The 27,955-nt window shown below is 39.3% G+C and overlaps 1 protein-coding gene across 1 annotated transcript; it reads right to left on the bottom strand.

Moving 5' to 3' along the window:
• Positions 1-124: 124 nt before the first annotated feature.
• LOC124159261 lies at positions 125-27,059 on the bottom strand. Its single transcript, XM_046534959.1, has 5 exons — positions 26,815-27,059; positions 6,028-6,285; positions 4,964-5,269; positions 2,766-2,975; positions 125-1,916 (listed from the first exon to the last, which is right to left on the bottom strand). Exons 1-5 carry the CDS (start codon positions 26,867-26,869, stop codon positions 1,438-1,440), a joined length of 1,308 nt encoding a protein of 435 aa, XP_046390915.1. The 5' UTR covers positions 26,870-27,059; the 3' UTR covers positions 125-1,437.
• Between the last annotated feature and the right edge of the window lie 896 nt (positions 27,060-27,955).

The following is a 27,955-nucleotide window of genomic DNA, read 5'->3' as shown; positions in this document are numbered from 1 at the left end:
ATTCCATGGTCCTTGAAGTCGAGTATTTGAATGCATATCTTCTAACATGGTAGAATGATGTGAAATACGGACGGAAAAGAAAAGTAGTACTTAACGGCTAATTTGGTCCAATGAAACAGTTGTATTTACATTTTTATTTATTGCAATTTCAAACAAACAACTACAAACTACAATGTATCTAAGGGAACCATCATCAATTCACTCAAACAAGGAGCCCAGTGAAGATTTATGATTACATCTATATGGCTGAAATGATGATGGTTCAATACAACGGGCTCTTTCAAAAAACAAACAATCAATTGAAATCATTTGATTTCTCTCTCAAACGTTAGCAAAAGAAATAATATTAATAGATTGGACCCGTAAAAAGGTCGGACGGATGAACATCAATACAATCCCTGAAAAGGCTGCTTATTGCCCTGTGATCACAGCAACTACAGCTAAGTTTGCGACACAAAATATTTAATAGAAGCAAGAAAAAGGGAAAAGCTAAATATTGACTAAAAAATATGCCATTTAAATGGGCATGTAACGAGATCAGACGGGAGCATTTCTCCATTTTCGCAAAACTGGCTGTCAATAGTGCCCTGAGAAGCCAATATTTGCAACAAAAATATTTAAAAACAGCATGAAAGGGTGGCAAACCAAATTAAAAACAAATATAATCCACAAGCAATAAAAAGTCCTTAGCTATCCTGCCATTTCAATTTTTCTCTCAGTTCGGATGCTTTTCGGAATAACTCTATGAAACCATCAATTGTCAGGTCTGAAATTAGGTCCGATGAATACACATTATTTCTCCCTAAAAGCTGGCTGTCGTCAATTGCCTGTAAAGCCTATATTTACTGCACAAAAAAAACGAAAATGGGAATAGAGAGATATATGAAGAAGTAAAACGTGAGGTGATGGAACACCATTAAATCGTCAAAATTCAATGCTTATTCCCTCCTATATTTCTTACCATGAGAAAAATTAGATTCCTCGGAGTGTTATCAGTCTATTAGAATCGAACCGTATAGAGAAGGCGAATTATTTTGTCCCCTGAGCGGGCTGTTAGCAAAGTTTACGAAACCACTCCATGAAACACAGCCATGGGAGCATGAAAGAGGGAGCATCAAAGACGTGAACTATTGAAATAGCAAGATAGTAGGACGACGATATCCAATGAATTGAACATTGCTTTAAGACAGGACTTCTTACTCTTGTGCCCAAAAAAAGGTTTGCCATCTTTCGCTGTGATATAAGCGTCATCGCAATAATTATAAGGACCTGTAATCATCCGGCTCATTATCTCCAAACCCCAGAAATATTGCAGTTTTCTGCACAAATACTCTATGAAACACATTAAATTCAGTCGGAACTTGAAAAAGGGGTGGGATATAAATTAAGTCAAGGAAATGGAGCATCCATTGACCTGAATAATGGAGTGTCCATTAATCAGTTCATCAAAGCCTTGAGCTCCGATTTCTTGCTCTTGCGGCCCAAAACGATCTTGACATCCTTAGCAACGTGCCCATCGCGTATTCCCTCGCCAATCAGTTCATTGAAAGCCTGCACCTGCCCCTTAGTCGGTGTGGTATTGACTGCTGTGCCCATGAACATGACGGTGATGCTGTCGTTCGTGAAGTAACCGGCGTCGTCGGCCCTCGCGGTCCACCCCCTTCCCACGTACGCTCTTCCGTCCCCGGCGATCAAGAAGTTGCCGGCGATGTCCAGCATGTCGTCTCGGGGGCCCATGTTGTTCGCTTGCATCATCTGGACGGCCGCAATGCACTCGTCGTGGGTGGAGCAGGATCCCTCGGCATTGTGGGTGAGGATCACGTGACCCACGGGGTTCTTGAGGGGTTTGGTTTCCTTAGGCGGCATCGCCATCCACTCGTCGCGGGAGACAATGTGCATCGGGAGATGGAGTTCATCTGGTGAATCAAATAACAGAAACAAATGACGATCAGAAGACGTGCCGTTCCAATGTATGAAAAGGCTTTAGAAGGACGGAGTGTAAGCAGTGGTGGATCTTTCGGGGGGGGGGGGGGTAAATGATTGAAGACAAAAAGAGGCTATTTTACCCCCCTCCCCCCGGTTTACAACCCTCCCAAGAGCCTTTAAAAGCACTGCCTTTACTTTATTTTAATAAATACTCGGAGAAAATTACTATTTTTGAGTCCTACAAATCACGTTTTCAAAGGCAAAAATAAAAAAAAAATTCCCCCCCTTTCCCTTGGGTGTTTTCCGTACACCTAGGAAGGAAAGGCCCCGAAATCTCCGGTAAACCCCTCCCCCTCATTTATAAATCCTGGCTACGCCACTGACTTAATGCATTTCAGTGGTGTTATCAGTAGTAATTTCAGATGAAAATCACGTTTATTCGTAAATGGCGAGGGACAATTTATAATATAGCGGAGAAGTATATAAGTCTGCTAATTGAATCTTGTTAGTAAAATAGGCATGGAGACAAATTCTACTGTACCACCTCGTAAACCCTGTTCCGGATATCCCATGTAAACTAATTACTGTTTATCGTATATTTATTTCGAGGTTTAAAACCTCTTCCACCAAGATTCTGCCTCCTCTGGTTAATTTTAGGCCTCATTAAAACTTGATCCTAAATTTTGGGATATCGCGTTGGTCGCTGAAATAATTAAGCGGAGACCGCGGAGCTGAAAAGAAAAGGACCTGTTCGCAATCACAAATATTTTTAACTCTTTTTTTTAACAAATACTCACAGGCGTGTTAGTTGTTCGGCGTCTATAATTTCATATGCTTACCAGTAATATTTTTCCACAAGGCACCCCCGCTGGCCATGTGTTTCAGTGGAACGTAGTCTCGAGACACGCAGTTTCTGTACATGAGTCTCTCTTTCGTGTTGCTGTAGTAATGATTCAGAAGTAGGGCTCCAGCGAGGGTCACGGAGAAGATGATGATGGCTGCAGTCGTGGTCCACAAGATGCGCTTGGGCACTGGCCGGTATGGAGCTCCTGTGAAAGGAGAGATAGAGAGAGAGACGAATTATGTCGCACTGAAAATACAAAATTTCTCCGTTCCCCGCATGCAGTTAAGTGAAACAGGTGTGAAATTATGTATAATTTAACTCATTTGTTCCTGACATGCATTAATTGATCGACCTCAGGCAGTGGCGGATACGGGAAACGAACAAGGGGGGGAGGAGGGAAAATTCCAGGAGTAGTGGGGGGTCGGAAAAAATTACCATTTTATCTCGTGTAAATTGGATACCCAAGGGGGTGGGGCTATAGCCCCAGCTACTATAGTTATTTTTACAGTTATATACGATTCTGATGTTTTCCTAATGATGAATCTGCTTAGGTTGATCGAAAATAATGAATTTTTTCACACAGAATTTTCGTAGTAAATTTAGGGAAAGTTGAGCTCTTTAAGCAGGATCTCATACTAATATTTATTTAAAAAAAACGGTAGGTAATGGTACCCACCGCAGCGTGAGCGATGACTTTCGCTCTGTTTTGCGAAAAATCAGGTGGGAATCGGAAATCAAGCCTAATGACACGGAATCATTTTTAATTACTGGTATTTCAGAGGTGTCGAAAGATTAAATCCTTTTCAGAGTTATACGAATTCTGTTACCGCAATTCCTTGATTTGCACAGCAAAAATCACTGTTTTCCTTTGATTTTCTTACAATTACTTGCATTATTTTATCGGTGTCGTGCGATGAACCAAATACACTTATGCAGTATTGCTCAAAAAATTATGGACTGGCTTCAAAGCCAAACAAATCTTAGAAGAAATTTATTAAATTTTTTGCTTCACTAAAGATATTGCATGGCTCCCAACCAGTGGCGTAGCCAGAAATTTCGTTCAGGGGAGGGGGTTCAAAGCCGGTGAAATTTTTTTGAAAAAACAGGGTATTAAGTTGATGGTTTTAAACTAATTTTAACACTTTTAACAGTCGAAAAACTTCATTTTTCAAAGAAATATTTTGTAAATTCATAATTTTTCAATCTTTTGTTTTGTTTTATGATGAAGCAAAGTAATTGTGTTTTTATATTTCGGAGGGGGAGGTCCTACCCCCCCACCACCTCGCTACGCCACCGGTATCAACGTGCATTGATGCAAAAAATTTGTTATAAATAATCATTTTGCCGATGCCGTAAAGCACTCGTTAGTTTAGAAAAGTATATAGCGTTATATCCCTACCCAATTAATAATATAAGTCCTCGAGCATTATGAGGCCGTAGCGAGCGGAGTAGAAGGAGTTAAAACCCTCTGATATACTTGTAAGTTGCTGTATTCGATGCGAAAGAAAAAAATCAATTCCTCCAGGTTGAGCTGGCCGACCGACAACCACTTCAAACCTCGACATGAAGCGGCGGTGGGCTGGTCCAGCATTTCGCAGTACAATTACGGATGCATAAAGTTACGAGCCAGCCATTATTGGTAAAACCCTCGGACTAACAAAAACGTTTTCGTTTCAGCATCAACCTTGGCGGGAAGATATAAACCTGTTCTGCTTTGGGAGAAAACGAGTTAGCGTCGGCCGAAATGGATATAATAATCAATGGCAGTGGCGTAACTAGGAATATGCCTTGCGGGGGATGGGATAGCCTGTGGTGGCGACCCTCTCCCCCCCAAGCAACGGAGGTCCGGGAAAATTTTTGAAAAAATTCGTGCCTGGATATACATTTTAAATCATTTCGACAATAAAAATTTAACTTTAAGCAAGATGCAGTCATGAAATTGAAAAAAATAGACTATAGTATTAAATAACTTTTTGTTTCTCTGAGGCTTTGGAGGGGATCTATCCTCTCATCCTCACCCCACATCCCCTCATAGTTACGCCACTGATCCATGGCGTAGTCGATACTCATAGTATACGCCAGGAAAGAAATTATCATTATATTTAGGCATCTCTTGGGTTGCTTCGATTTTGGATGTTTTAATTTTTCATCTTTTGGGAAAGAGAGAAGTAACATCAAACGATAGATACTTACTAACTCCGAAATGAACAATTCTGCCCACTGGAGAACAAACAGATGGTGTGTGCCCCTTGATTTTCGTCGCAGTGGAATCCTCACCCGCTGACAACTTCTTCATATGGTGGCTATTCATCAGGCGTGTCAGCAGTGCCTTTTTGATTTCGCTACTCTTCTTCTCAATTCGCCTCTGGTGTGAAGCATTTTTGAGGACAAAGAAAAATGATAATATGGCGCCAATGCATAGCCAAATGCCGATCCAAAGAAGCACTTTATCCAGCATAACGCAATCTTCGGTTATTACCATCCAGAAAACTGAAGCAACTGAAATAATCGAAGGAAGAGATGAGGTCAAATAAATAGGTGCTGAGTATAGAGTTTCATTGTGATTATTGCTTGAATGTAAAAGTAATTTCCATTTCACCAAGAACATTTGTGAAACTTACTGCCACTTGCTCCGTCCATGGCTATCTAAGAGTACACAATTGTTGATATCCAGAATTCTGGGACTACAGTTCTAACTTCGCAAAATGAGTACATTTACTCACACGTTTTGAGAACTTGGTATTTTAATAAGAAGGGTTAGCAATAAACTTTGTATTTAGGAAAAAATTCTAGTTTGTAGCCAATTAAGCGTTGTGAATCACTATTTCTCTTATCAGAATGTCTAACTTTAATGATTGGCGCATGCTTGTGATGATCAAGTATTCTAATTGTAAGTAATTTCTAACGTGATCTTATGGTGGCATACATTTTCTCCCAATTAGTTGATACTTTTTTTGACCTTGAAAATAATTTTTTTAGTCCACAGTTAAGTTGTTGCGTATTGGTGTATTCATTATATGTAAGCTTTTTTTTAAATCATATACAGAAGCAGTACCTATAGATAATGCTTTTAAATGTATTTCTTGTCAACGTTCATTATTAATTGATAGTGAGACACCCAGGTGGTAACTCGAAAATTATCCCTCGGCTTTATTGAGAAAATGTTATCAAGCAAGTGACTATCTATATTAAACTATACCTAAGCACCTTGTAATTTAAAACATGATTGCTCCGTTTAATATTGTTACGATACTCACCGCTTGCCTTGAATTTTGGTTGGCTGCTTGTGTGAGCAACCATTGTTGAGTGAGTTTCATTAGGCTTGATCTTGAGGCCAAAAAAGGCGCACGCTTCTTCATCGTCTGCGCTGTACAGCTTCATGCTGATGTATCCACCCGAGTAGAGCACGGTCAGAGCGGCGACACAACTTAAAGCCAGCGATAATTTTGACAATACGTTGGCAGCACCTGGTTTCTTCCACTTCAACAGGATGGCCATCGACAATGTGGCGGTCACTGTAAAATCAAATTCTAAGGTTATTGCTGTTAATAGATGGTGCTCCTTTTCCAAAAATTTAACCATAAGTGGAACTGCAATCAGAAGTCCTTCGACTTCAGGGGGTTTACACTTCAGAAGCCGAGTTTACAAGTCAAAGAAATATTTTACACCGCTCTTCAAGAGGAGTTTGGACCTGTTGGGGAAGAATGGGTTCGTTAGATAGATTCGGATGGGCGAGGGCGGGATAAATTCTAGCCGTCATAAGAACGGTACAGCGCGAGATGTAGCGCTACTACTAGATGTTTTTCCAAGTTATGTTTACTGATAACAATAAATTCTGGAAATGGGGTGCCGAGACATATTAAGGGGCTACAATTAGGCCGGTCCTTATTTTTCAGAACTGAGAAAAGTTATGTTTTCCTAGTCTCAACATGATCCAAATGAGGTTATATTCACGCGCTAAAATTTGGTTACTTCAAAATAACGGGAACCCGTGCCCCAAGGGCCCTAAGAACTGAGGACTTACAATAGAGTTTTTGGGGCTGAAAATGCACTACCCTAACCGCGGCGAACGAACCAGTCCTCTAGTGCCACAAAATCAAACTGAACTGTGTCACACAGTGGAATTATTTGCAGTGATATTGCTTCAGATCTGTCATATATTTACACTCTGAATATGCAGCGAGCGTATGGAATCCGATGCAGAAAGACTTAATCCGCGAACTGAACAAAATACTGAACTAGAAAAGGAAGTCTGCGCGCTAACCGCTATGGGCGTACAGACAGCGATGCCCAGATGTTAAGCGAATTAGGCTGGGAGCCGCTGGAGACTCGGAGGCTGCGCGGTAGCCTTAGATTCCTTGAACAATTGAGAATGGATATCTTTAAGAGCGACACGGAAAACATAATTATTAGATTAGAGCCGCAATATATTTCAAGGTGCGACAGAAGCGATAAATTGAGAGAGATGTTTTGCCGAACGGATAGATATGGAAATTCGTTTTTCCCCCAAACCATATAGGATTTTAATAAATGCTAGTCGTAATTTCCTTAGAGCACTTCCTTTTTATTCGTAAATGGCTGGTGTCCTAACACCCCCTGCCACACGTCTTTTGGCGGCTTGCGGGGTATTATGTAGATGTAGATATTTTACGTTCGTTATGTCTCATCAAAAGACCACAGCGTAAATGGTAAGAAAATGAACCTACTTCGACGGATCGGCCAATTTGCGAGAGAAGGTACAGGGCTTTTCTAAGAGAATATACTTAATACAAAGTATTATTTTGTCCAAACTAGCCATCGTTGCGCCTCGGTTGTTTCGGAGGCTGAACGAAGACAACTTCATTTTTCAACAATACGGGGCCACAAAATACAGTGCCCTTTCTTGGAGCGCCAAGTAAGTGAATATCTGAATGAAACTCAAGGAGGTTGTAAATATCTGGAGGGGGTACCACTGGTTTCGAGGGTGGAGCGCAGTGCGGCCGGAATGGAGGTGCATGGGTAAGACAAGACACGCCCATTTTGACCAAAACATTGACAATCCCGTAAGGGTCAAAGCTTACTATTGGGTGAAATTTTTGGTCGTAATTCGTTAATACATTAAAATAACTTATGGAACATACAATGCAAACCTGTTTTTCTTTCTTCATTGGTAGGCTTCGCGAAGTTATGACTCATTCATCTTTTCTCAGGGAAAAATTATTATCAATCACCCCAGTTACGTTCTACAACCAGCTGAAAATATTATTTTACGAGAGTAAACTAATCATTTACCTTCACTTATACTGATATTTAATTTAAACGATATCTAACAACGGAAATCTAACAATCACAGTAATGAAGTATATTTTCATGTATATCCCCACCAGTAAAGTGGCTAACATACACCGAAGTATCGCGAATGACGGAAAAATCAGATGACAATCACCAGCGAAATACAATGATTATGGTAGCCCTATGGTTTTTACCTAATGGAGTTCATTTTCAGAACAAAACTTAGCCAACTCAAATTATCAGTCGGAGACTAATTCCAAAAATTGTCAAACCAAGATGGCGGAACTTTGACCACGCTAAAAACTCGGAAACAGCGCCTCCAGATATTTACAACCTCGTTGATGAAACTCTACGGAACAGTTGTATTGGTCGTCAAGGAGCTGGCGACTTAGGCCGTTTTCCAATTCGCAATTATTCACCCTTAGTGCACTTTTCATTCGTCAACTTACGGATGTGACGACATCAAGGGTGAATCCAATCGGCTAGGGCGCAAGGGAACGAAGGGTAAGTGAACAAAGGAACGCGGATGCTCCCTCGTTAACGTGCCCTCGTAGGAAGTGGACGTGAAAATGGCGGCAATGGAAAACTCAGAAATCTTGAACTGGAGTTGTAAGTAATTTTGTGCTTATCGGGTGAGCTCTTTTACGTAATATTATATCGGCATTGTGAATTTTTGCTCTTCACCAGCAAAAATATAAGTATAAAGGTGAAATTGATTCTAAAATCACCACTAGATGTCCTAAAGGCCGTTTTACACGGTACACGGAATTGCGCAGTCTGACGCACGTGTGAAGGCGCAATCAAAATTGCGTCGTGTAAAGCGGTAAATTGCTAGAACACATGCGAGAATGCGTGGATGCGAGACGGCAAAATAGCCCCTGTTCTAATTTCGTTCATGAATTCGCGCAATTCCACGCCATTTTAGAAATTAATGCAGCTCTAACCTGCGCAATTCCGTGTACCGTGTAAAACGGCCTTAACACTACCCCGCGCTTCATCTTTCGTTACTGTCAATAGTTCGCATTATTTCCGTTCACACTTTATGGCGCCAGTAGAGCATTAGTAAGGGAGCAGGGTGCAAGGGAGAAAGAGAACGAGGGAATAAGATTGCATACTACGTGGATTGGAAAACGGCCTTAGGCTCTCAGCTGGGCTCCACGCTCACCGGATTTGACACCCTGTGACTCCTTCCTTTGGGTTTTCGATAAAGACAAAATTTATGTACCACCACTTCCACAGAACCTTGAAGAGGTGAAGAATCGGATCCATACTGTCATAACATCCAGTGGCGCAGCGAGGGGGGGGAGTGTTTGGGGAATAAATCCCCCCCCCCCCAGAGCTCAGAGAAATTGTTAAGTTTAATCCATTTCACTTAACTGGATTAATATTACTTATAGAATAATGTAAATATCAATAAAATATCCCTCAGAAGGCCAAATCTCAACCATTTTGAACGATTTATAAGAAAAAATTTCTAGGGGAGGGCCCCCGCACCTCCCGATTACCCTGGCGGCGAACACTCCCTCAAACACTCCAGTGTTTTGCGCCTGAAATCCCCCCTAGCCTTAATTCCTAGCTGCGCCCCTGATAACATCAGTGACGAAGGAAATGCTTGCCCGAGTATGAAAGGAATTTGAGTATAGATGTGATATTGTTCGTATCGGTGATGGAAGACATAACGAACGTTTGCAGTATAAACTAGAAAGCTTCGTAAATATGCGTATAAAGTTTCATATTCGTGTGTCTTAAAGTTCAAGAACTATATTCATTCGAAATACGTACATATTCTTTTTTAAACACCCTGTAAATTGAAGTTATGGAAGTGAATTTTTTATCTGCACACTGTGTTTAATTGCACACTACATGAACTGTGCACCGCATGGTTCATGTAGTATAGAACAATTTATTAAACGATAAACAATATTATTTACACTTGCACCGCACAGTTCATGTAGTATTAAACATTTTACATATCCCGTATACATTTTCCAGGAATGATGTAGTTATAAAAATATAGCGAAAATTTTGTACAAATTTCCCTCCTTCCAGCACTACGGAAGATATCGAAACTCATATTTCCGAACTGCGGCGAATCTGCGCCTATCAATTCGTTGCAGTACTTATGAACGCGACTGTACAAATCTCAAGGCATTCGTGCAACAATCAACCAAAGGTTCCATCCAACATAGGGTTAACTTTCGAAGATAAACAACGCTCTAAAAATTTCTGATGTTTTCCTGAGACCTTCGTCTCATTTACAGATTTTAGCCACGCAAGAATTAATCGTGGATAATTAGGGGCGTAATATATTTCTTCGTGGTTATTAAGAAAGTTTCGATTGTGAGTTTTCCGGAAAACAGACCTGCTCAAAAAACAATGAACTTCTTTTGTAAACAGTTATAAATATACATTAAGGAGCCTCGGTGTACCATTTTTCCCTCTCAAAAATTGTTATGCGCGGAAAGAGTTGTAAACAATTTCATTTAAATTGAGGATTTATATTCAAGTCGGAAATTTTTAACAGCATGTTTGCAAATGTAATGTCGGTGATTGACTGGAAACCTTTTTATATGAGAAAGGTAGCAGCCCGCTCTTAATTTGGCCTTGAAACATCATGAACCCTCATACAGATGAATATCATTATCATGAAATATGATTATGATATTCATCTGTATGAAGTTGTCTCCTTTCAAATCTAATACATTGAATATCATAGAAGGTCTTTCATCGCTATTGTGCTACCTATAAAAATAACTATTCCTAAGTGAAATATCTGTTATGCAATTTTAAAGATAGTGAGCATCATTACATTTCTATTGTCTTAGATTGTTCAATATGCTGGAAATATTGAGTGAAAAATTGGCAAAATTCACGCTCACATATCCATTTGCATCTTTCTCGTACGTACATTTTTTTTAACGGTTTTAATATAATGAACCATCGTGAACCCAAGCGTTGTGTGATCGATGGTAATATTATTTTCTCACATCTAGTTAGAGAATGGTCATCTGTTTCCATTTGCTTGTAGGCATGCATAGATCATCAAACGTGAAGGAAATGCCCACCGTGTAAGCACAATTTTATAAAATCATTTACATACTATTTATAATCCTAAAGTGATGTCCCTAAGTCAGTGGCGGATACATGCATGGAGGGCGCAGGGGGCGCCCCCGACTTGATTATTTTTTATTACGGCAAAAGTCAAGGAAACTCAAGATATATTTTGCGCCCCCCTTGAGTGTTTTCTGTATCCGCTACTGCTCTAACTCGCTGCATAAAGAGCAAAATTATAACGTGCGTGAAATATAATGGTCGAAATCTTTGAAGCATCTGGACTTACACGAGTGGAAGCTTCGCAGAATAGTTATCCCCACTCACTTCATCTTTCTCTCGTCTTTATCTCGTTCTCACAGGAAGTGTTAAAGAAACTATCGGAACCGGATAAAACTTTACTTTATTTGTATTTTTGAATCTCCTTAAGCAACGGGCTTTATGTCGTGTGTCCTGTTGCTGAGCGCCAGTGATGCGAGGGTTTTGCGAATGAACTTTAGAATTGGAGTTTTCATCTGTGGAGGTTTCTATGTCATAACAACTGTTATTCTAATGCAGCGCGAAGCCCTTGACATCCTTAGCTTTTTCTGTGCCGGCGCCTTCATAGCTGGCCTGCAGTTATTTTATGCGTGGTTCGAAGGTCATGCATTGCGCGAGGGCGGTTGGAGGCAAATGAATCGCATCTACTAGAAATCAGAAAGTCATACAAGTTTAAAATTCATATTTTGATTCCAGGCCAGTTAATGTCCACTTCCGTCCGTAAAAATCAATCACTGTACAATGTCATGCCAATCCAAAAATCTCTGATATTGTCATGTGGCAGTGAGTTCATGAATGAACTCTTGCAAGAGCCCATTAGATGTGAAAAGTATCTCTCATGGAGCACCAATAAAACTTATGAACCCTGTTTTACTTATTTATTTGCATTGAGGTTGCTTTATTTCAATCTCTATCTTCATTGAAGATGTAAACACATAGAGGATCAAGGAGTTCACCGACACAAACAAGTACGTAGTTTAATGTATTGATATCTCACTAAAAATCGGTCAATTTCTTTGACGGTTTGAATTATAATCGCTATGAAATCGTTTGTTGGAGATATCTATTAGCACTTATTAGATTTACTCTATTAATGAAAATATAAGAGGTTCTAAAGACGAAACACATAATTTAGTAAAAGTGTGATCGGGACCGGGATTAATTAGCAACTGTCGCAACCCACATTTTCTTTGTGAAATAAAGAAAAATAATGGAAAACTTTAATCGCCTGTATCTTTTAAAAAAATTGATGCTTGCTGCTGAATTATGTGGCAAAAAATTGAATTATATACATAAAGAGCCTTCACATCCATTCGTTGAATGTCTTCGTTTCTGTAGACACTCGTGATCCTATGATAATATTTTTTGCAATAAGGGTGCTACTAAACGTGTTGACGAGTTTTGTGCGCAGTTAAACTGATATGCGTCAAAATATTGAATAATCGGAGTTAAAATAATAAGGGGAGTCAATCCAAGACTTCATTATGTGCTTAATTTAAGGAAGAGCCATAATTTAAACCATTGACTATACCAATCAAGGTCAGTGCATTTTGGTCACTCTCAAAGCAGCGTACAGCTTAGTTTTTGGAACCACAATCGGATTTCCGAAAAATAAAATGTGAAGCACCGTTCATTAATTGTCTTTGTTATGATTAGCCACTACTCATTCTTCAACTATTTGTCGAAGCGACGCCGTAAGGCATTTATTTTCTGTAAAATTTGTAGAGTAATTAAAACTTTTTTAGGAAAAAAAATATAACTGCATAATTCTAAAGAAGGCTTGAACGAAAGGAAGGAAACTCTTGTCTAACCTTTTTTTAAATAATTCAAAAGTATTCGTTACAAAAATTCCTCGAATAAAACTCGTGCGATAGGAAATCCCAATCGTTTGTATTTTTTCGGTTTGTTCCGATAGTAATATCTTTATTTCCTTTCATTCTTCTGATTCTTATGGCTTTCAATATTTTCCCGAGTGTCTCTTTTTTCCATAGGGAGATAAAATGAAGCAAACAGGGTATGCAAGCGGATGGGGTTCGTTTGGTGACAATTGAAAGAGAGACAAACTGTTGCTATTTTAGGGAAACAACCGCCAATCGCAACCCTGATGCTTAGGCTATCCACATTCTCAAATTTTTCACCTGTGAAATCTGAAGAAAAATTTGGCGAGATTTTGATTGAAATACGTATTTTAAAACTTACGTATTCTCAAAATGATAATTTTTCATCATACCATGAAAGTATTATTGGTAAGGAGAAATTTTTCAAAACTAGAAATGAGATTGTTTTCTACTATACTTTCATGATCACGTAATATTTAGAGGATTCGTTTTTTTTTCAGCCGGTAATGAGAATACTGACTCTGTATCATTAACAATACGAGTCATCAGCCCATGTCTGACAAAGCCATGCTTATCCAAAATATTTTTCGGTAATTGCCTCGAAAACAATTGAACAAGTGGTAAACTTACGTGAGGAAAATAATGTTTCTGCATCAGTTATGGATGATATTTTTGGGAGAATTACTGCTGCTAATGTAAGTATATTTTAACACACACACAAATCAAATTCAAGGAACATAACAGAAAGCCCTGATACTAAATTCTTGCTGGTGTTCAAAATGTAATAGCTCTAGGAAATTAGGGTAAAATCGGCCCGAACTACTGGCGAATCAACGGGATATTTGCTTGAAACCGCGTTGTCGCATTGTGGTCCTTGCCGAGATCTCAAGCAATCAAGCTGAAAAACGCTCAGTGAAAAAAATCTAGGCGATGCGGATGCTTGAGCCCGTATAGCAGACGCTCCGAGTCCGACTCCGATTGAAGGTCAAGGCGATCCAAGCGTTAGACTGCGCCACAAGAAAATGTCTCGTTGAAATGAAAACAATTGCCCGTACGTTAAGCCTGAATCACACGATCATTTTTTTTCGTCGCGAAAGTGATCACTATCGAGATCACTTTTCCCGTCGCGAAAAGCAATCGCTCCAGTGATCATTTTTCTGAATCACACGGTCACTCCCGCCGTCGCTTTTCGCATCATTTCCAATATCACAGCTCGTTGTCATAGGACCCACATCACGAAATATAGCGTGTTTGTTTATTTATGTCGTTCCCACAATTGTCAAACGTTGCGCTGCAATCGCTCCATAGGAGAATGCGTTCCGATTGGCTGATATGGGGTTTTAGTGACGGTTTTAGCGACGGAAAAAGCGACCGGACGAGTGATGAAAAATAGCGATGGGAATCCTCATCGCGATCGCGAAAAACAATTGCCGGCGACGATCATTTTGCGCAGTGATCGCGATAGTGATCACTTTCGCGACGAAAAAAAATGATCGTGTGATTCAGGCTTTAGATGCAAACCCTGGAATAGTGTCTATTTCGCTTGTAAAAGTTTAGATTGTTGACGCTGGATGGGCATGTAGGATTTCTGACTGCTTTTAGCGTGTTCCTGTGTTTTGATCCATCACGGTGTGCGACAAAAAAATAATCGGGGTCATAAATTCGCATTCGTTTTTTCCCATCTTCCAGCTCATCCCTTCATGAGGAGACTTTCTAAGGGAAAGCATTGATGCAGGTAGCTTGACTGAGCGAAGTGCATCTGCAGGCAGATAAAATCCTCAGAGGAGCACAGGTCAATCGAAATGTTTCTTGAAAGGATGCTTTATTCATTTTCCTTCTCTTATGCTGACGCTAATTTTGTAGATTTATTTTCATCGTATCATTAACTATAAATGAAAAATCAAAGAATCCAAACCAGAAGGCAAATCACGCCCTACGCTTCATTCAAACAAAGTGCTCCTGCGAGATTCGGCTTAAGAACAATATACAAATATGTAGGATTGTCTGGATCACACTTCCATAATCGTACAAAATTATGTCCATCGACTGCCATTAAAAAATATAATAATATTGAAGCAATACTAAACTGGCCTATTATTATTGTTGTTACTTTTAGTAACAAATTAGTGAAGAAAAAATTATATTTCCCAAATTTAACGTCAACAACTATGATTCGACATGTCCGTGGGCCGTCCCACATAGATTTTCGAAGAGGTGTTTATTGTATTAACAACCTTTACTAAATAATTTATAAAAAAATCTATAATTAAACAAGTTACAACAATATGAACGTTCCAAAATAGTATTTTGGGGTTACTTATATTTCATAACATTTATTATAAAATAAAAAAGCATTTATCCTTCCCAAAAAAGTAATACCCGTGGACACACAAGGAAAAGGTGGAATTATTCATAGGAGATGGTGGCAGCCCTAAATAACCAGTGTGCAGAGAAGGAGATTGTCAGATATATTGGGTTGCTTGAGTTTATACTTGGTTTAGTGAATATTTTAATGCTTAAAGTAAAAGTTTAGTTCAGTTTATTGAAAGAGCCAAGATCATCAGTCATTTCCGTGGACAAGTGAAACGAGGTAACTCTGCACCTTTTATTAATTACAATTGCGATTTATTTTACGGCATTATGATGCAAGTTCAGTGTAGGAAGGACAGTGTCCTAACCTATTGTCAGTCCCAACTAAAACTTAATTTGACCTCTGCATTTCTTCCGGGTTTCCTTCCGCGTCAGCTTGTTAGTAGACAACAGTTTCGCTGGCTATCCTGCCAGCGTCTTCAGGTCGAAGGTATCGGCTGTCGGTTTCTGCCTCGCTTATATACCGTAGGCTGGATGGGAGCTGCACTGCGATTGGCTGTTTGACTGGTCGCTTCTATCTGATTGGCTCTCTCTTGGATTACTCTTTTCCACGCGCTGTGAAGGAAGTATCCATCTTCTCTATTGAAATTCAATGGTGTTTTTTGAATTTCTATTGCTTCCCTGATTTGCCTTGGGAAGTATCGGGACTCCTTAGCTAAAAGTTTCTTTTCTTCAAATTTTATGTCGTGGCCAGGTTCCGACCATGCATGTTCGGCGATGGCTGAGAGCTTGAGAGAGAAAGAAAAGAAACTTTTAGCTAAGGAGTCCCGATACTTCCCAAGGCAAATCAGGGAAGCAATAGAAATTCAAAAAACACCATTGAATTTCAATAGAGAAGATGGATACTTCCTTCACAGCGCGTGGAAAAGAGTAATCCAAGAGAGAGCCAATCAGATAGAAGCGACCAGTCAAACAGCCAATCGCAGTGCAGCTCCCATCCAGCCTACGGTATATAAGCGAGGCAGAAACCGACAGCCGATACCTTCGACCTGAAGACGCTGGCAGGATAGCCAGCGAAACTGTTGTCTACTAACAAGCTGACGCGGAAGGAAACCCGGAAGAAATGCAGAGGTCAAACCATCGCCGCGGAAACCTACGTTCTAATAAAACTTAATTTATAGGAAATTATCATTTCCGTGGACTGCAAAGTGATACACTATGACTAAATACAGAATGTCCAATGGCAAATAAAACAAACTTTTTCTCGTAAGTAAACACGTAATATTCCTGTTCTGTCGTGTGCGTGGACATATATGTCATGTTCGTAGGCAAATCCAATATAATCATGTCTGTAGAAAACGCTAAATGAAAAATAAAAAAGTGTAAATATTACTAACGATCTCTACCACTTACGTCATTAGATTGTATGAATTGTAATTACACAATTGACAAACTGTAACTGCACAATTTTGGTCCTTATACAAACAAAATTAATTTTTTTAAATTATGCCTGTGGAAAATTTACGTCTTTTGGAGAATGACTCATCTCTACAGAATTCCGGCGACAATGGGTGTGATCCCTGGCAACAATGTACATTATTGGGTTAGCAGTGATTTCAAGGAAAAATTGCACGCCTCGCAGGGAAAGGAACTTCGTCAAGGGCTCTTACTGGTCCCTAAAGGCGGCAAACTAGAGCTTGTAATATGCAAGTTTCCTCCAGCAGCGGTTATCTTTCTTCCTTCGGTTCTTATCTTTGGCTTCAGTTAAAACTTCGGTTCCCTACCAGACAACGACTTCGCACAGCTTAGGATCGTCATCTAAATAAATTAAACGTATGAAGCTTTGTTTCCTCATTTCCTTTTTTCATCTATAAATAATATTTAAATAATTCGCTGCGCAACGTAGCGCTCGAACCTTAAAACCGTTATTTATCTTCAGGGCCGAACCTAGTTCGTGATGAAGGGAATGCATCCAACTTCCCAAAATGGGCACAACATGTTAAATTTCGCATTTTATGAGCAAATGATTTGATTTTTAAGCCTCGTAATAAATTCCTGGATACGCCCAAGTTTGTCTAGGCTGGCATATTTACGCGTCTTTTCGTGTCGTTTTGGCTTGTTCGAATGATATTCAGGCGCTCCTTTTGGGTGTAAATTTTCGTCAACGAGAAAAAAAAGTTTATGTAGGCATTAAACTAAGTTGACGCTTTTTGGGATCACGTGACTCCTGCCGTCACTTGTGAGCGCAATATAATTCAAGGACATAACATGGAACTGAACAATATTGTCATCGAGAGCGTCGCAGAAGACCGATCTGTTGATTTATTTTACAAACTCCCACCTCCTCAAAATCGTATATTCTTGATTTTCCATGAATTGTTCATAGTGGTCTTGAAATTTCACGTTATTATTGAAACAGCAAAGAATCCACATTCAAAACTTGAATCTTGTTTTCAAGGCTTACAGTCAATAAACACACCACGGGTACGGATCTGTTCTTGAGTCACCTCATCACGAGCAATAAACTAAATGCGGATGCTTTGGAAATGACTCAAGAACAGGATGTGTAAAAGAATAATAGCTTTTCGAAGAGTTGCAGGCGTCACATCCTAAAACAGCAACGTTTGTCTTTCTGTTTCTTAGTTACGATGGGCAAACTCAAACTTCATTTCCAGGATTCCGATGGCATGATTCGGATTGTCGACGATACTCAGCGGTATCTTGGAAAACAGAGCGCGTGGCATACCTAGTTTCCTTGCTGCCGTCATGCGCATTGTTTTGGGTTATAGCTTCCTCTTTCCATTGAACTCGTCTATATTTACTCCTGTGTTTAGGGACAACGAGAACTCCGCGCGTCGTAACTTCTTTACTCGAGTCTTCCATACACGTGCTATCATCCTCCAGATAACATTGCCGCTCACAATGAGCACGAAAGCTCTCTCCCCGGAACCTCGGATGAATCACCTGGCAGTTCTCCCATATTTAGCGCTAATGTTTAGCCTCACCAACGGAGAAATGAGATTTTTGAAAAAGAATTCTCAAATTTAGCTGGAGTTTATGCACAATCAATCACTTCTTTTTCAAAATGTTATTATAGTTATCGAAGGCGATAAAATTTCGGTAATCGAAGTGCCGAATGAATTTAAAAATTAAAAATTTCTTTGTCAACAGCGGTCAGAGAGTAATTTTCCTCCGTTAAATATCGGTAAGAATGTAAGTCAGATATAAGAACAAAGTGCAATAAATCGTGCAGATATCAAGAATCACGTTAAAAATTTCCATATTTACTGCATACGTTATATGGAAGAATGGACGGTATATTATATTGATATTGAAAATTTTCATTGGATTACATTAAACCATGAATGTAATGAGAATGATGTTTAAAAAATCATGATCATAGTATACATCATATTTCCGAAAATGATCTTTTTAATGAGGTACGGTATCATTATCAAAAAATATATTGATAAGAAAAAGGTTAAATATAGATAGAGAACAAATGGTTCATCATTTTGAAACAAACCATATTCCATACAATAATGCACTAAAAATTAAGGAATACTTGCTGCCTTACCAGGAGCTAATGCTGCGACTGAACACGTTTTTTCTACTGTAAATAAAGTGCGGACACCAGAAAAACACACTATTTAGTGTTGAAACTTTGAAAGCTTTTTAATATATGACAGTGGCATAACTATGGGGGGGTTGAGGGGATAGATCCCCCGCCAAAGCGTCTGAGAAAAAAATTTTTAAACCATTGTTTAGTTTTGACGTACAATAACTGCATCTGCTTAAAGTTAAATTTTTAGTGCCAAAATGATGTGAAATTTATATCCAGGCATTTCATTTTTTTCCTTTCATTGTGGTCTTGGGGGTGGGAGGAGTCGCTACCCCAGGCCATCCCATCTCCCCCCCAAAGTCTATATCGTCTGCATTCCCAATCGTGACGTTACGCTCCCTCACCTTCCCCTCAATCACCCTCCGTGTGATGTTGGCTACAGCGTACCGGCCCAACGGCTCGTCTAGTACCTTATATGGTCTACGGTTCCCAAGTAGGTTGTTAATATCCTACATACTTACAACTTCCTTGAAGATTCCTAACATAGACCATATGTTCCTAATATTGCCTTATGGGCGCTGTCGCATCGCAGAAATATAGCAACACCACAGAATAGGGACCTACGGAATCAGAATGGTGACTTACGAATATCAAGAATCTTGGGGAAACTAATACTCTAGGCTTTTAGGGTGCAGTCCAGTCTTCTTGGTGATTAAGAATGTGGTGTCCTTCAGAAAAATTTATCAAAAGACCTGCGGCATTGCGAAAAATCAGGTAACATTCCCCACTCTTTCATAATTTAGGAAATAGATGCATGCGCGTAGTGAAGGATTGAACATTGAAAGAAATTATTTTACGTATGGGTACAGATTTATAATTTTTCTAGGCGTCTTTGTTCCCTTTGTCTATGTTAACGTAATTAAAAAAACCTAAATCTGCAAGCGCTGAGACGCACTTTCAAAATCGAGGTGCGTGAACCAGATGCCTCTCATACAATGTAGCAGTCTTCAGAGGGTTTAATAGCGGACTATGTGAGTTCGCCAATTTAGAAATTGCCGTGGAAATGAAAGTTTCAGTTGAAGGATTGCAGTAGACGGGAGGGATGGGAGTTGAGAAGAAAAGGCACAAATATATACAAACTACGCACTCTTGCATACAACACTCTTGTCAAAGAGGTGAAGGGAGCAAAAACACATAATATACATGGGAGCATTGGCGTAACTAGGTATATGCTTTGGAGGGATGAAAGGGGGTCTCTGGGAGGTGATTCCCCCAGGCAACGAGAAGTCCGGAAATTTAACAAAAAATGACATGCCTGGAAATATATTTTGCAACATATCCGCACTTAAAATTTAGGCTTCACTCGTAATTCTGTGGGACTGGTTGAGGTGAGATAGGCTCACCGGTAAAGTTTCAGCGGTTTCAACGTTCACGCCCTCAGCGCTGCAGAGTGATGAGTGATTCCGCGGGAAATCATCACAACAGGGAAAACATTAGGATACTATTACTTCTCTGAGGCTTTGGAGGGGGATCTATCCCCCTCATAGTTACCCTATTACACTATAATCCATTATATAATTACGTGAGGCGTTTAGGGGGGACGGGGTCAAGCCGATTCTCACCCAATCTCACTTGGGGGATTTGGGGTGTACTGGCACGTATCTAGAGATGGGGCGAGTCGTTCACTTTGCTGATTCGATCATTTTTATTCAAGTCACTTCAAGATTCAATCAATTGATTCAGTCATAGAAGAATCATGATTCTTCTCTCATGTGGGATCCACCGTTCCCCTTCAAGATTCTCGTTCTCGATCGTCATGGGCCTGGTATATACCTACGTATTAATTGGTTGATTAAAAAGGCTAGATTTTGATTTTTTTTAAATCGTTCCTATATTCTACTCAGTGCATTCAATTATATGATATAAGATGTGATGGATTCACTTTTAAAATGTGTAGGTTATTTTAAATTAAGATATTTATCATTATTTAATTCATAGATTTTGTTACCACACCTATGATGCACATTCACGCTGCTGACAGTTAAACATTTTGAGTTTTTATATTGAATCTTATTTATCTATATGACTATGGCCACTCATTTATCAAAAACGTTTCTCGTTGGGAGAGCCTGTTTCGAGATTCGAAGGATTCGGTGGTTACGACAATAGAGGTTATATCCTTCATGATCAACACAATCGACGTTACACACATTGAAAATCGTATAACCGTTACTTGTAAATCAGGAACTGATGCACGTTATCACTATTGTGGCATTCCATTTCTCTATTAATTCCTGAGCGTTTTCCAAAGTTCAAACCAGTCAAAAAAAAACTCATATGTCCCGGCACTTATTTCCGAGAGTGGGACCGATTGATGATTGACTTGGTTACAAGAAAAGAATCATGAGTCTTTTGATTCACATGGTGATTCAATCGTTTTGAACGAATCTATCGCGAACGACCCATCACTACACGTATCACGTAATTTTTTCCCGCAAGGCACGATGTAAAATTGCGATCTTAGTAATCCTAAATGCTATACTAAACTAATAACGCAATCGAGCATAGGTTAACGTATTTACACTGAAAATACGCGTTTTGAATAATGTCGCGTGAGGGAGGGGATCAAGCCAAATCTCACCAAAAGGGGGAAGAGGGGGTCCAAAAAACGTCAAAATCATCTCACGTAATCAATGGACCAAATAAAAAATAACGAATAAATAAATGATAACCTATGAGGGTAACAATGTACTCGCAAGACCCCAAAGGATGATCAGCTGGTGTGATATTTTTAACACGTCTGGGGCCGACAACGAGATGGCTCTTACTGCATCCTAAGTAAAATGCTAAGTATTTCAATTCTCCTCTGGTTATATGAGAACAGCTTTCGCCACTATTCTAAAGGTGCGTTTACACTGTGTAACATGTTATAATGACAAGTTACTTATAACATGTTTTACGAAAAAGTTACAAATCCGTGTAAAAAGTTACTCGTAACATTGTGTGTAACATAAAAAATAATGTAAAATTCGTGTTACATAAAAAGTTTTTGGTTTCGCGCACGAAGTGGGAAAATGTGTAACATGTTACAGAAAAGAGGTGAGGCGCATGGTGGGGATAGCCAGTTGAAAGGGTGGGCTAGGACTGAATATGTAACATGTTATTTGTGCATTTTTTGCTCCGCTGAACTCTTTTTATAAAACAAATTTTATATAAAACAAATATTACAAGTAACTTGTTGCATATAACTTGTTTATATAACATGCTACAAAGTGTAAACGCTTCTTAAAACATCGGATAAAAGAAGGTAAACCGTAAAAAATGAAAAAAATGAAAAAATAAAGATATTTAATGAAAATAAGGGCACTCATGTGACGAAGATTAAAAAAATTGAAAAATTCTATAAAATGAAAAGATATGAGACGTTATTCAACAAAAGTCTCAACAATCAATTGGTCATATCATTGGTCAATCAATTGGTCATTCCTTATCATAGTTTTTTTTAAGCTGTACTGAATAACACTGGGCTTTGGCATCCTGAATCTTGTGCGCATAAATTTTACGCATTTTACAGATACGCTACTGTACGTGAAGTAGTACTGGGCATACTAGGATGACGACGGTGTAGATTTTACCAACAAATTTTTTCGTGGAAATCAGAACGGAAATTATCATTTCCCTGCTGTTCAAATACGTACCTACTCAACGCGTGAACGGAAGTGAAGGTGATTGTGCATAAAGATTGAGACGGAAACAAAACAAATAACTTCCTGCTTTTCAGCTAATTTTGAGATGAGGCCGGATTACGCTGTAACCTGTCGAGATATTTTTCTTGGTACACTGCCATTATCATCATGACATGACTATCATGTATCAAGTGCAGTTTTTTCTATCGTATTCTAAGCACTTTTTGTATCTGAGAACCTACGCTCAGCAAGATTTCTATTGGACAAACCCAGGAACGTCATGAACTCCTCCCATAAGCTTCAAATCGTCCACTGCTAAACAGTGCAAAACAGCATACGCCAGCATATTCCTGGCAAAAATTCGCATGCGTAGCTCACCTAATTTGGGTATGCCGAATGCATATACTAATTTGTGCCTAGTGAAAATTCGCTTCATTTGTGCCCTACAAAGTTATGCCCTTTCCGGGCTATTGGAAGAGAGATTTTTCAGTTCCACCACGAACATATTAATTCTTGTAATAATTGTTTTGAGTTCCAATTGTAATTGAAGCCTAGGTGTAGCTATACAGAATACCTGCATTACGGCACTAAGAAATCCGAAAGGGGGAACCCATTAATTACGTGAGGCGTTTAGGGGGGGTCAAGCCGATTCTCACCCAATCTAACGTGGGAAAGGAGGGTCCCAGCAAGTATCACATATTTTTTTTCCGCAAGAAACAGTGTAAACTTGCGCTCTTGATAATCTAAAATAAAAGTATTAACTGATTATGAATAAAATTAGTCAAACATATAGTTATCTTTAAACAAATACAGGGCAATGAAGAATATATTTACGTATTTACACTGACAATACGCATTTTGAACAATCTCACGTAAGATTACAGGGAGGGAGGAGGGGGTGAGCCAGCTCTCACGATGCAGAGGCGGATACAGAAAAAACTCAAGGGGGGGCGCAACATATCTTGAGTTGTCTATACTTTTATCGTAATAAGAGATGATCAAGTCACAGGTAAAGACAATGCCATCTTATGATATAAAAAAGTCACAATTGTGGTTTTGCAATGTTCGGCAATACAGCCGGACCCGCAGTGGCGCCGACTCCATGGGGCTTGAGGGTGCCCGAGCCCCCCAATAATTCGTTATGGGTGTGAGGAAAAAAGTGTCAGGCTTGTCGATTTTCCCCGGAGTGTCCAGATATCGAGATTAGAGTTATCAGGGTTCTAACTTTGATCATATGACTCTTATAAAATGCATAAAAGACTTAGAATTCACTACTTATAAAATATTCCAGGAAAAGATCCCCGGTTTGGGCCCCCCCAATATTTTTTGTAAGTCGGCGTGCCTGCGGTCCCGCAAGGGGGGGGGCGCGCGCCCCCCATCTGTATCCGCCACTGTCACGATGTCTCACTAAAGGTGCGTTTACACTGTGTAACATGCTATATAAACAAGTTACATATAACATGTTTCACGAAAAAGTTACAAACCCGTGTAACAAGGTACATGTAACATTGTGTATAACATAAAAAATAATGTAAAATTCGTGTTGTATAACAAGTTTTTGGTTTCCCGCACGAAGGGGGAAAACGTGTAACATGTGACAGAAAAGAAGTGAGGCGCATGCTGGAGATATCCAGTTGACGGGTAGGCTGCGACTGAATCTGTAACAATTTTATTTGTGCATTTTTGGTTCTGCCGGACTTTTGTTATAAAACAAATGTTTTATAAAAAATGTTACAAGCACATTGTTACGTATAAGATATTTATATAACATGTTACACAGTGTAAACGCACCTTTACGTGTAACATGTTTTACGAAAAAGTTACAAATCCGTGTAACATATTTCATGTAACACTGTGTTTTAAAACAAAAATTCGTGTTTTACGGGTAGTTTTTGGTTTCCCACAGGAAGCGGGAAACCAAAAACTTGTATAACATGATATTTTCTTTTGTGACACAGTGTTACTTGTAACATGTTACACGGATTTGTAATTTTTTCGCAAAACATGTTATTTGTAACTTGTTTTATGTAACATGTTACACAGTGTAAACGCACCTAAAGGGGAAGGAGGGGCCCGAGATCGCCGAAATCGCCTCACGTAATTAACGGACTCCCCCAAATGGCAACACGGAAGAAATGGAAGAAAAACATTGCCACGAGCATAATAAATAGTTGAATACCCTGAAGAAGTCACGAGGGCTCGTTCAAGACGCCAGTTACAAACTCGAATGCAAGCTAATAAAGGCATTGCAGCGAACAGCGGTGCAAGTAGTAGATTAGCAGGTCGGTGCACTAAGTGAGCTGATTGTATGTTGAAAACAAAGGTAATACAAATCGCGTCATAAAACTTATTTAACGCTAGGCATGGCCCCTAATTCCATTCAAAATCAATCATAAATTGATCATATGTCATGAAAATATATTCATATATGCAGTGGCGTAGCCAGGGGGAGGTCCGGAGGGTCCGAACCCCCCCCCCCCCCTCCCCCGAAATATAAAAACATACTCATTTTCCTTCAGAAAAGAAAACAAAATATTGAAAAATCATGAATTAAATAAATATTCCTTTAACAAATGAAGTTTTTTCGATTATGAAAAGTGTTAAAATTAGTTCAAAAGCCATTACTTAGTTCAAAAATTTCCCCCCCTGGTTTTGGACCCCCCCGAACGAAATTCCTGGCTACGCCATTGCATATATGTACCAATACAGCGATAAACTATGAGCAATAACTCACATCTCATTTTCACTATCTAGTGATTACAATTCTATGCACCTATTTTTCTGAACATCACACCATGCCGGCGAGCTTAGTTATGTATTCATTGTTGCGTTGCAATTCTATGCTATGAAAACGATTGTTAACGTTGTCACGGAGTATTTCTTTGACAGTAAGCACATGACGCCGTCATTCGACTAACTTATGCGATTCAAGGATCTAGATATCATGAATTCAGTACAGTAATTATCAACAATCGATTAATTAGAGCAACTATAATTTTTCATTTTCAATAAAAGTCTGGTGAAACAATAAACATAATCAGGATTGCCGACATACCAAATATATTGGGGGGCCGAAACCGGGGATCTAACCCCGGGAAATTTTATAAGTAGTGAGTTTTAAGTTTTTTAAGCATTTTAGAAGTCATGTGATCGACATTAGAACCCTGTTAACTCGAATCTCGATATCTGGACACTCCGGGGAAAATCGACTAGCCTGACATATTTTTTCCTCACACCCATAACGAACTTTTGAGGGGGCTCGCGCCCCCGCAGGCCCCATGGAGTCGGCGCCACTGAACATAATAGGGATCCAATTCAGGAGTGAGCTCTATTGCATGAAGAGCGCCCAGGCGAAGATCCCCGAGCTCGCGAGGTAGCTGCCGAAAAGACACTGGAGGACACCGGTGTTGAGCAAATCGAGATCGTTGCTCAGGCTGTCTGTTAACATCAATGTAGCAATTGATAGAAAGCACTGACATAATTTATCCACGCGTTTAATATCGTCTCCTTTAACGTACCTTAGGAATAAACGTTTTATATCCAGTGGCGTAGCCAGGGGGGAATCCGGGGGTCCGGACCCCCAGAAATATAAAAACAATTATTTTACTTCATAAAATAAAACAAAATATTGAAAAATCATGAATTTTCAAAATGTTTCTTTAACAAATGAAGTTTTTTCGATTATGAAAAGTGTTAAAATTAGTTTAAAACCCTCTACTTATTGTTCGTACCCTATTTTTCAAAACTTTTTCCCCCTGGTTTTGGACCCCCTACCCCCGAACGAAATTCCTGACTACGCCACGGTTTATATCCCTAAGTACTTACAATTAGATAAATCACATCACAGTCCTAACACCAACCCTATCATTTTCTATCCATCCATTAGGTTGACAATATAATTGACTAACTGCAGTATTTTGATGTACACCTTGTACTGTTAGTGGCAATGCTATTTCCGATTGTTTCCGACCTAGTCAACCATAGTTGGATGGTTGGACCCATGGATATCAGCTTAACGACGCCTTATTATTAAACTCCGGCATTTCATTAGTAGGACGAGTAGGACACGAAAATCGGATTCAAAAAGAATTTTTGAAAAATGGCCGAAGTTTCGAGGAATCTAACGAAGAATGAAAATGACTCTTCGAATGAAATACCTCGTCATTCAGTCGCGTTAAAATGTCATTAATTCACGCATTAGCATAAAGTTCACTTGATCGAAATTTCGGCATTTCACTTCAAAAACTCAATTGCACTTCACTAATTAGAAAAGGGTTAGGTACTTACGAAGACCGCTCATCCCCAGTAGAAACCAGGAAAGCTGATAGAGAAGGTGAATCATCTTGGCTGCCAGAGGGGATGTCAGCTGTAGGATGATCTCTTCACCACCAATGTTCACAATGGTGAATGCTTCGGAAATCTCCGGTAGTGGCTGCTAACTCTTCAGGTAGTATCGTTGTATTCTGTGGTCTTCAGAGGTGGTCACTGCAACAGTTCACGTCGAACGTCGAAGTGAATCTAAGCGCGCTTGAACTGAGTTATATAGGGAAATGGAGCTCTACCGGCCAACGAGAAAACTTTTAGCGCGGTCTTTATGAATGCGCAAGAGATGGCGCCACGAGGGCGTAAAATGCAACTTATAAGTAGTTTTCTGAACAAAAATTAGTTTTGCACTATTGCGAGTTGCTGTAAATCAGGGGAAAAATTATATGGCCGTGAAATGATTCATTCACTTTCCAAATTATTTGACATTAGTTGAAGTACATGATGAACATGTTTCCTTTACATCTCTTGGCGGAGGTTTTAAATAACAATCTGTCGCGATTTTTTGTTGAACATACGTCTATGTTAAACAACAATTTGGATTTTCCTAAAAAATTTCGCTATTGATGGTGAACTAACATACCCTCTAGCATTCAAATTTTTTTAAATGACAAATTACTTGATGATGCGCTATGAACGTGCCCCCCCCCCCCCCCCCAGACTCTTAAAAATATGCTAGATTTTTAATACGGTCCCATTATCATTTCGTTCGTTTTGTATGACGAGGTATCCTTGTGCCCCCCCTGAACAAAATCCTGGATATGGCCTTGCTTGTACCCCTCCCAGGAAGAAATCCTGGATCCGCCCCTGTATACATATGATCATTCAATTTTTTTTCCCCGATATTAAAATACATTGGTATGAACCTGTCATAAGGTGTACACTTTAATTCCCCAGTATTTTTTTATTTATTTCTAATGGCAATTTGTTCATCCAGTTCACTTGATCGTACATTTGATGTAAAATAATAGGTCGGTACCTACAGTGGAGTTTGAATTTTACAGGCATATAATTTTTTCCCAGATCTACTACTCAGAGCTGTTTATTTTTTTTAATTTCAAGTTTTGTTCTCAGCATATCATGTTTTATGCCCCTATTTGGTATG

Source organism: Ischnura elegans, chromosome 1 (genome assembly GCF_921293095.1).
Source record: "Ischnura elegans chromosome 1, ioIscEleg1.1, whole genome shotgun sequence".
NCBI classification, from domain to species: Eukaryota; Metazoa; Arthropoda; class Insecta; order Odonata; family Coenagrionidae; genus Ischnura; species Ischnura elegans.
Note: the sequence above shows the minus strand (reverse complement) of the source record. Positions and strands in the feature narration are given on the sequence as shown.

Excerpts from the sequence above, each read along its gene's own strand:
- LOC124159261 (XM_046534959.1), bottom strand. The coding sequence starts at position 26,869 with ATGATTCACCTTCTCTATCAGCTTTCCTGGTTTCTACTGGGGATGAGC. Across the intron at positions 5,270-6,027 it reads ACCAAAATTCAAGGCAAGCG|TTGCTTCAGTTTTCTGGATG; the intron begins GTGAGTATCGTA and ends CGATTATTTCAG. Across the intron at positions 1,917-2,765 it reads CTTGTGGAAAAATATTACTG|ATGAACTCCATCTCCCGATG; the intron begins GTAAGCATATGA and ends TTGATTCACCAG.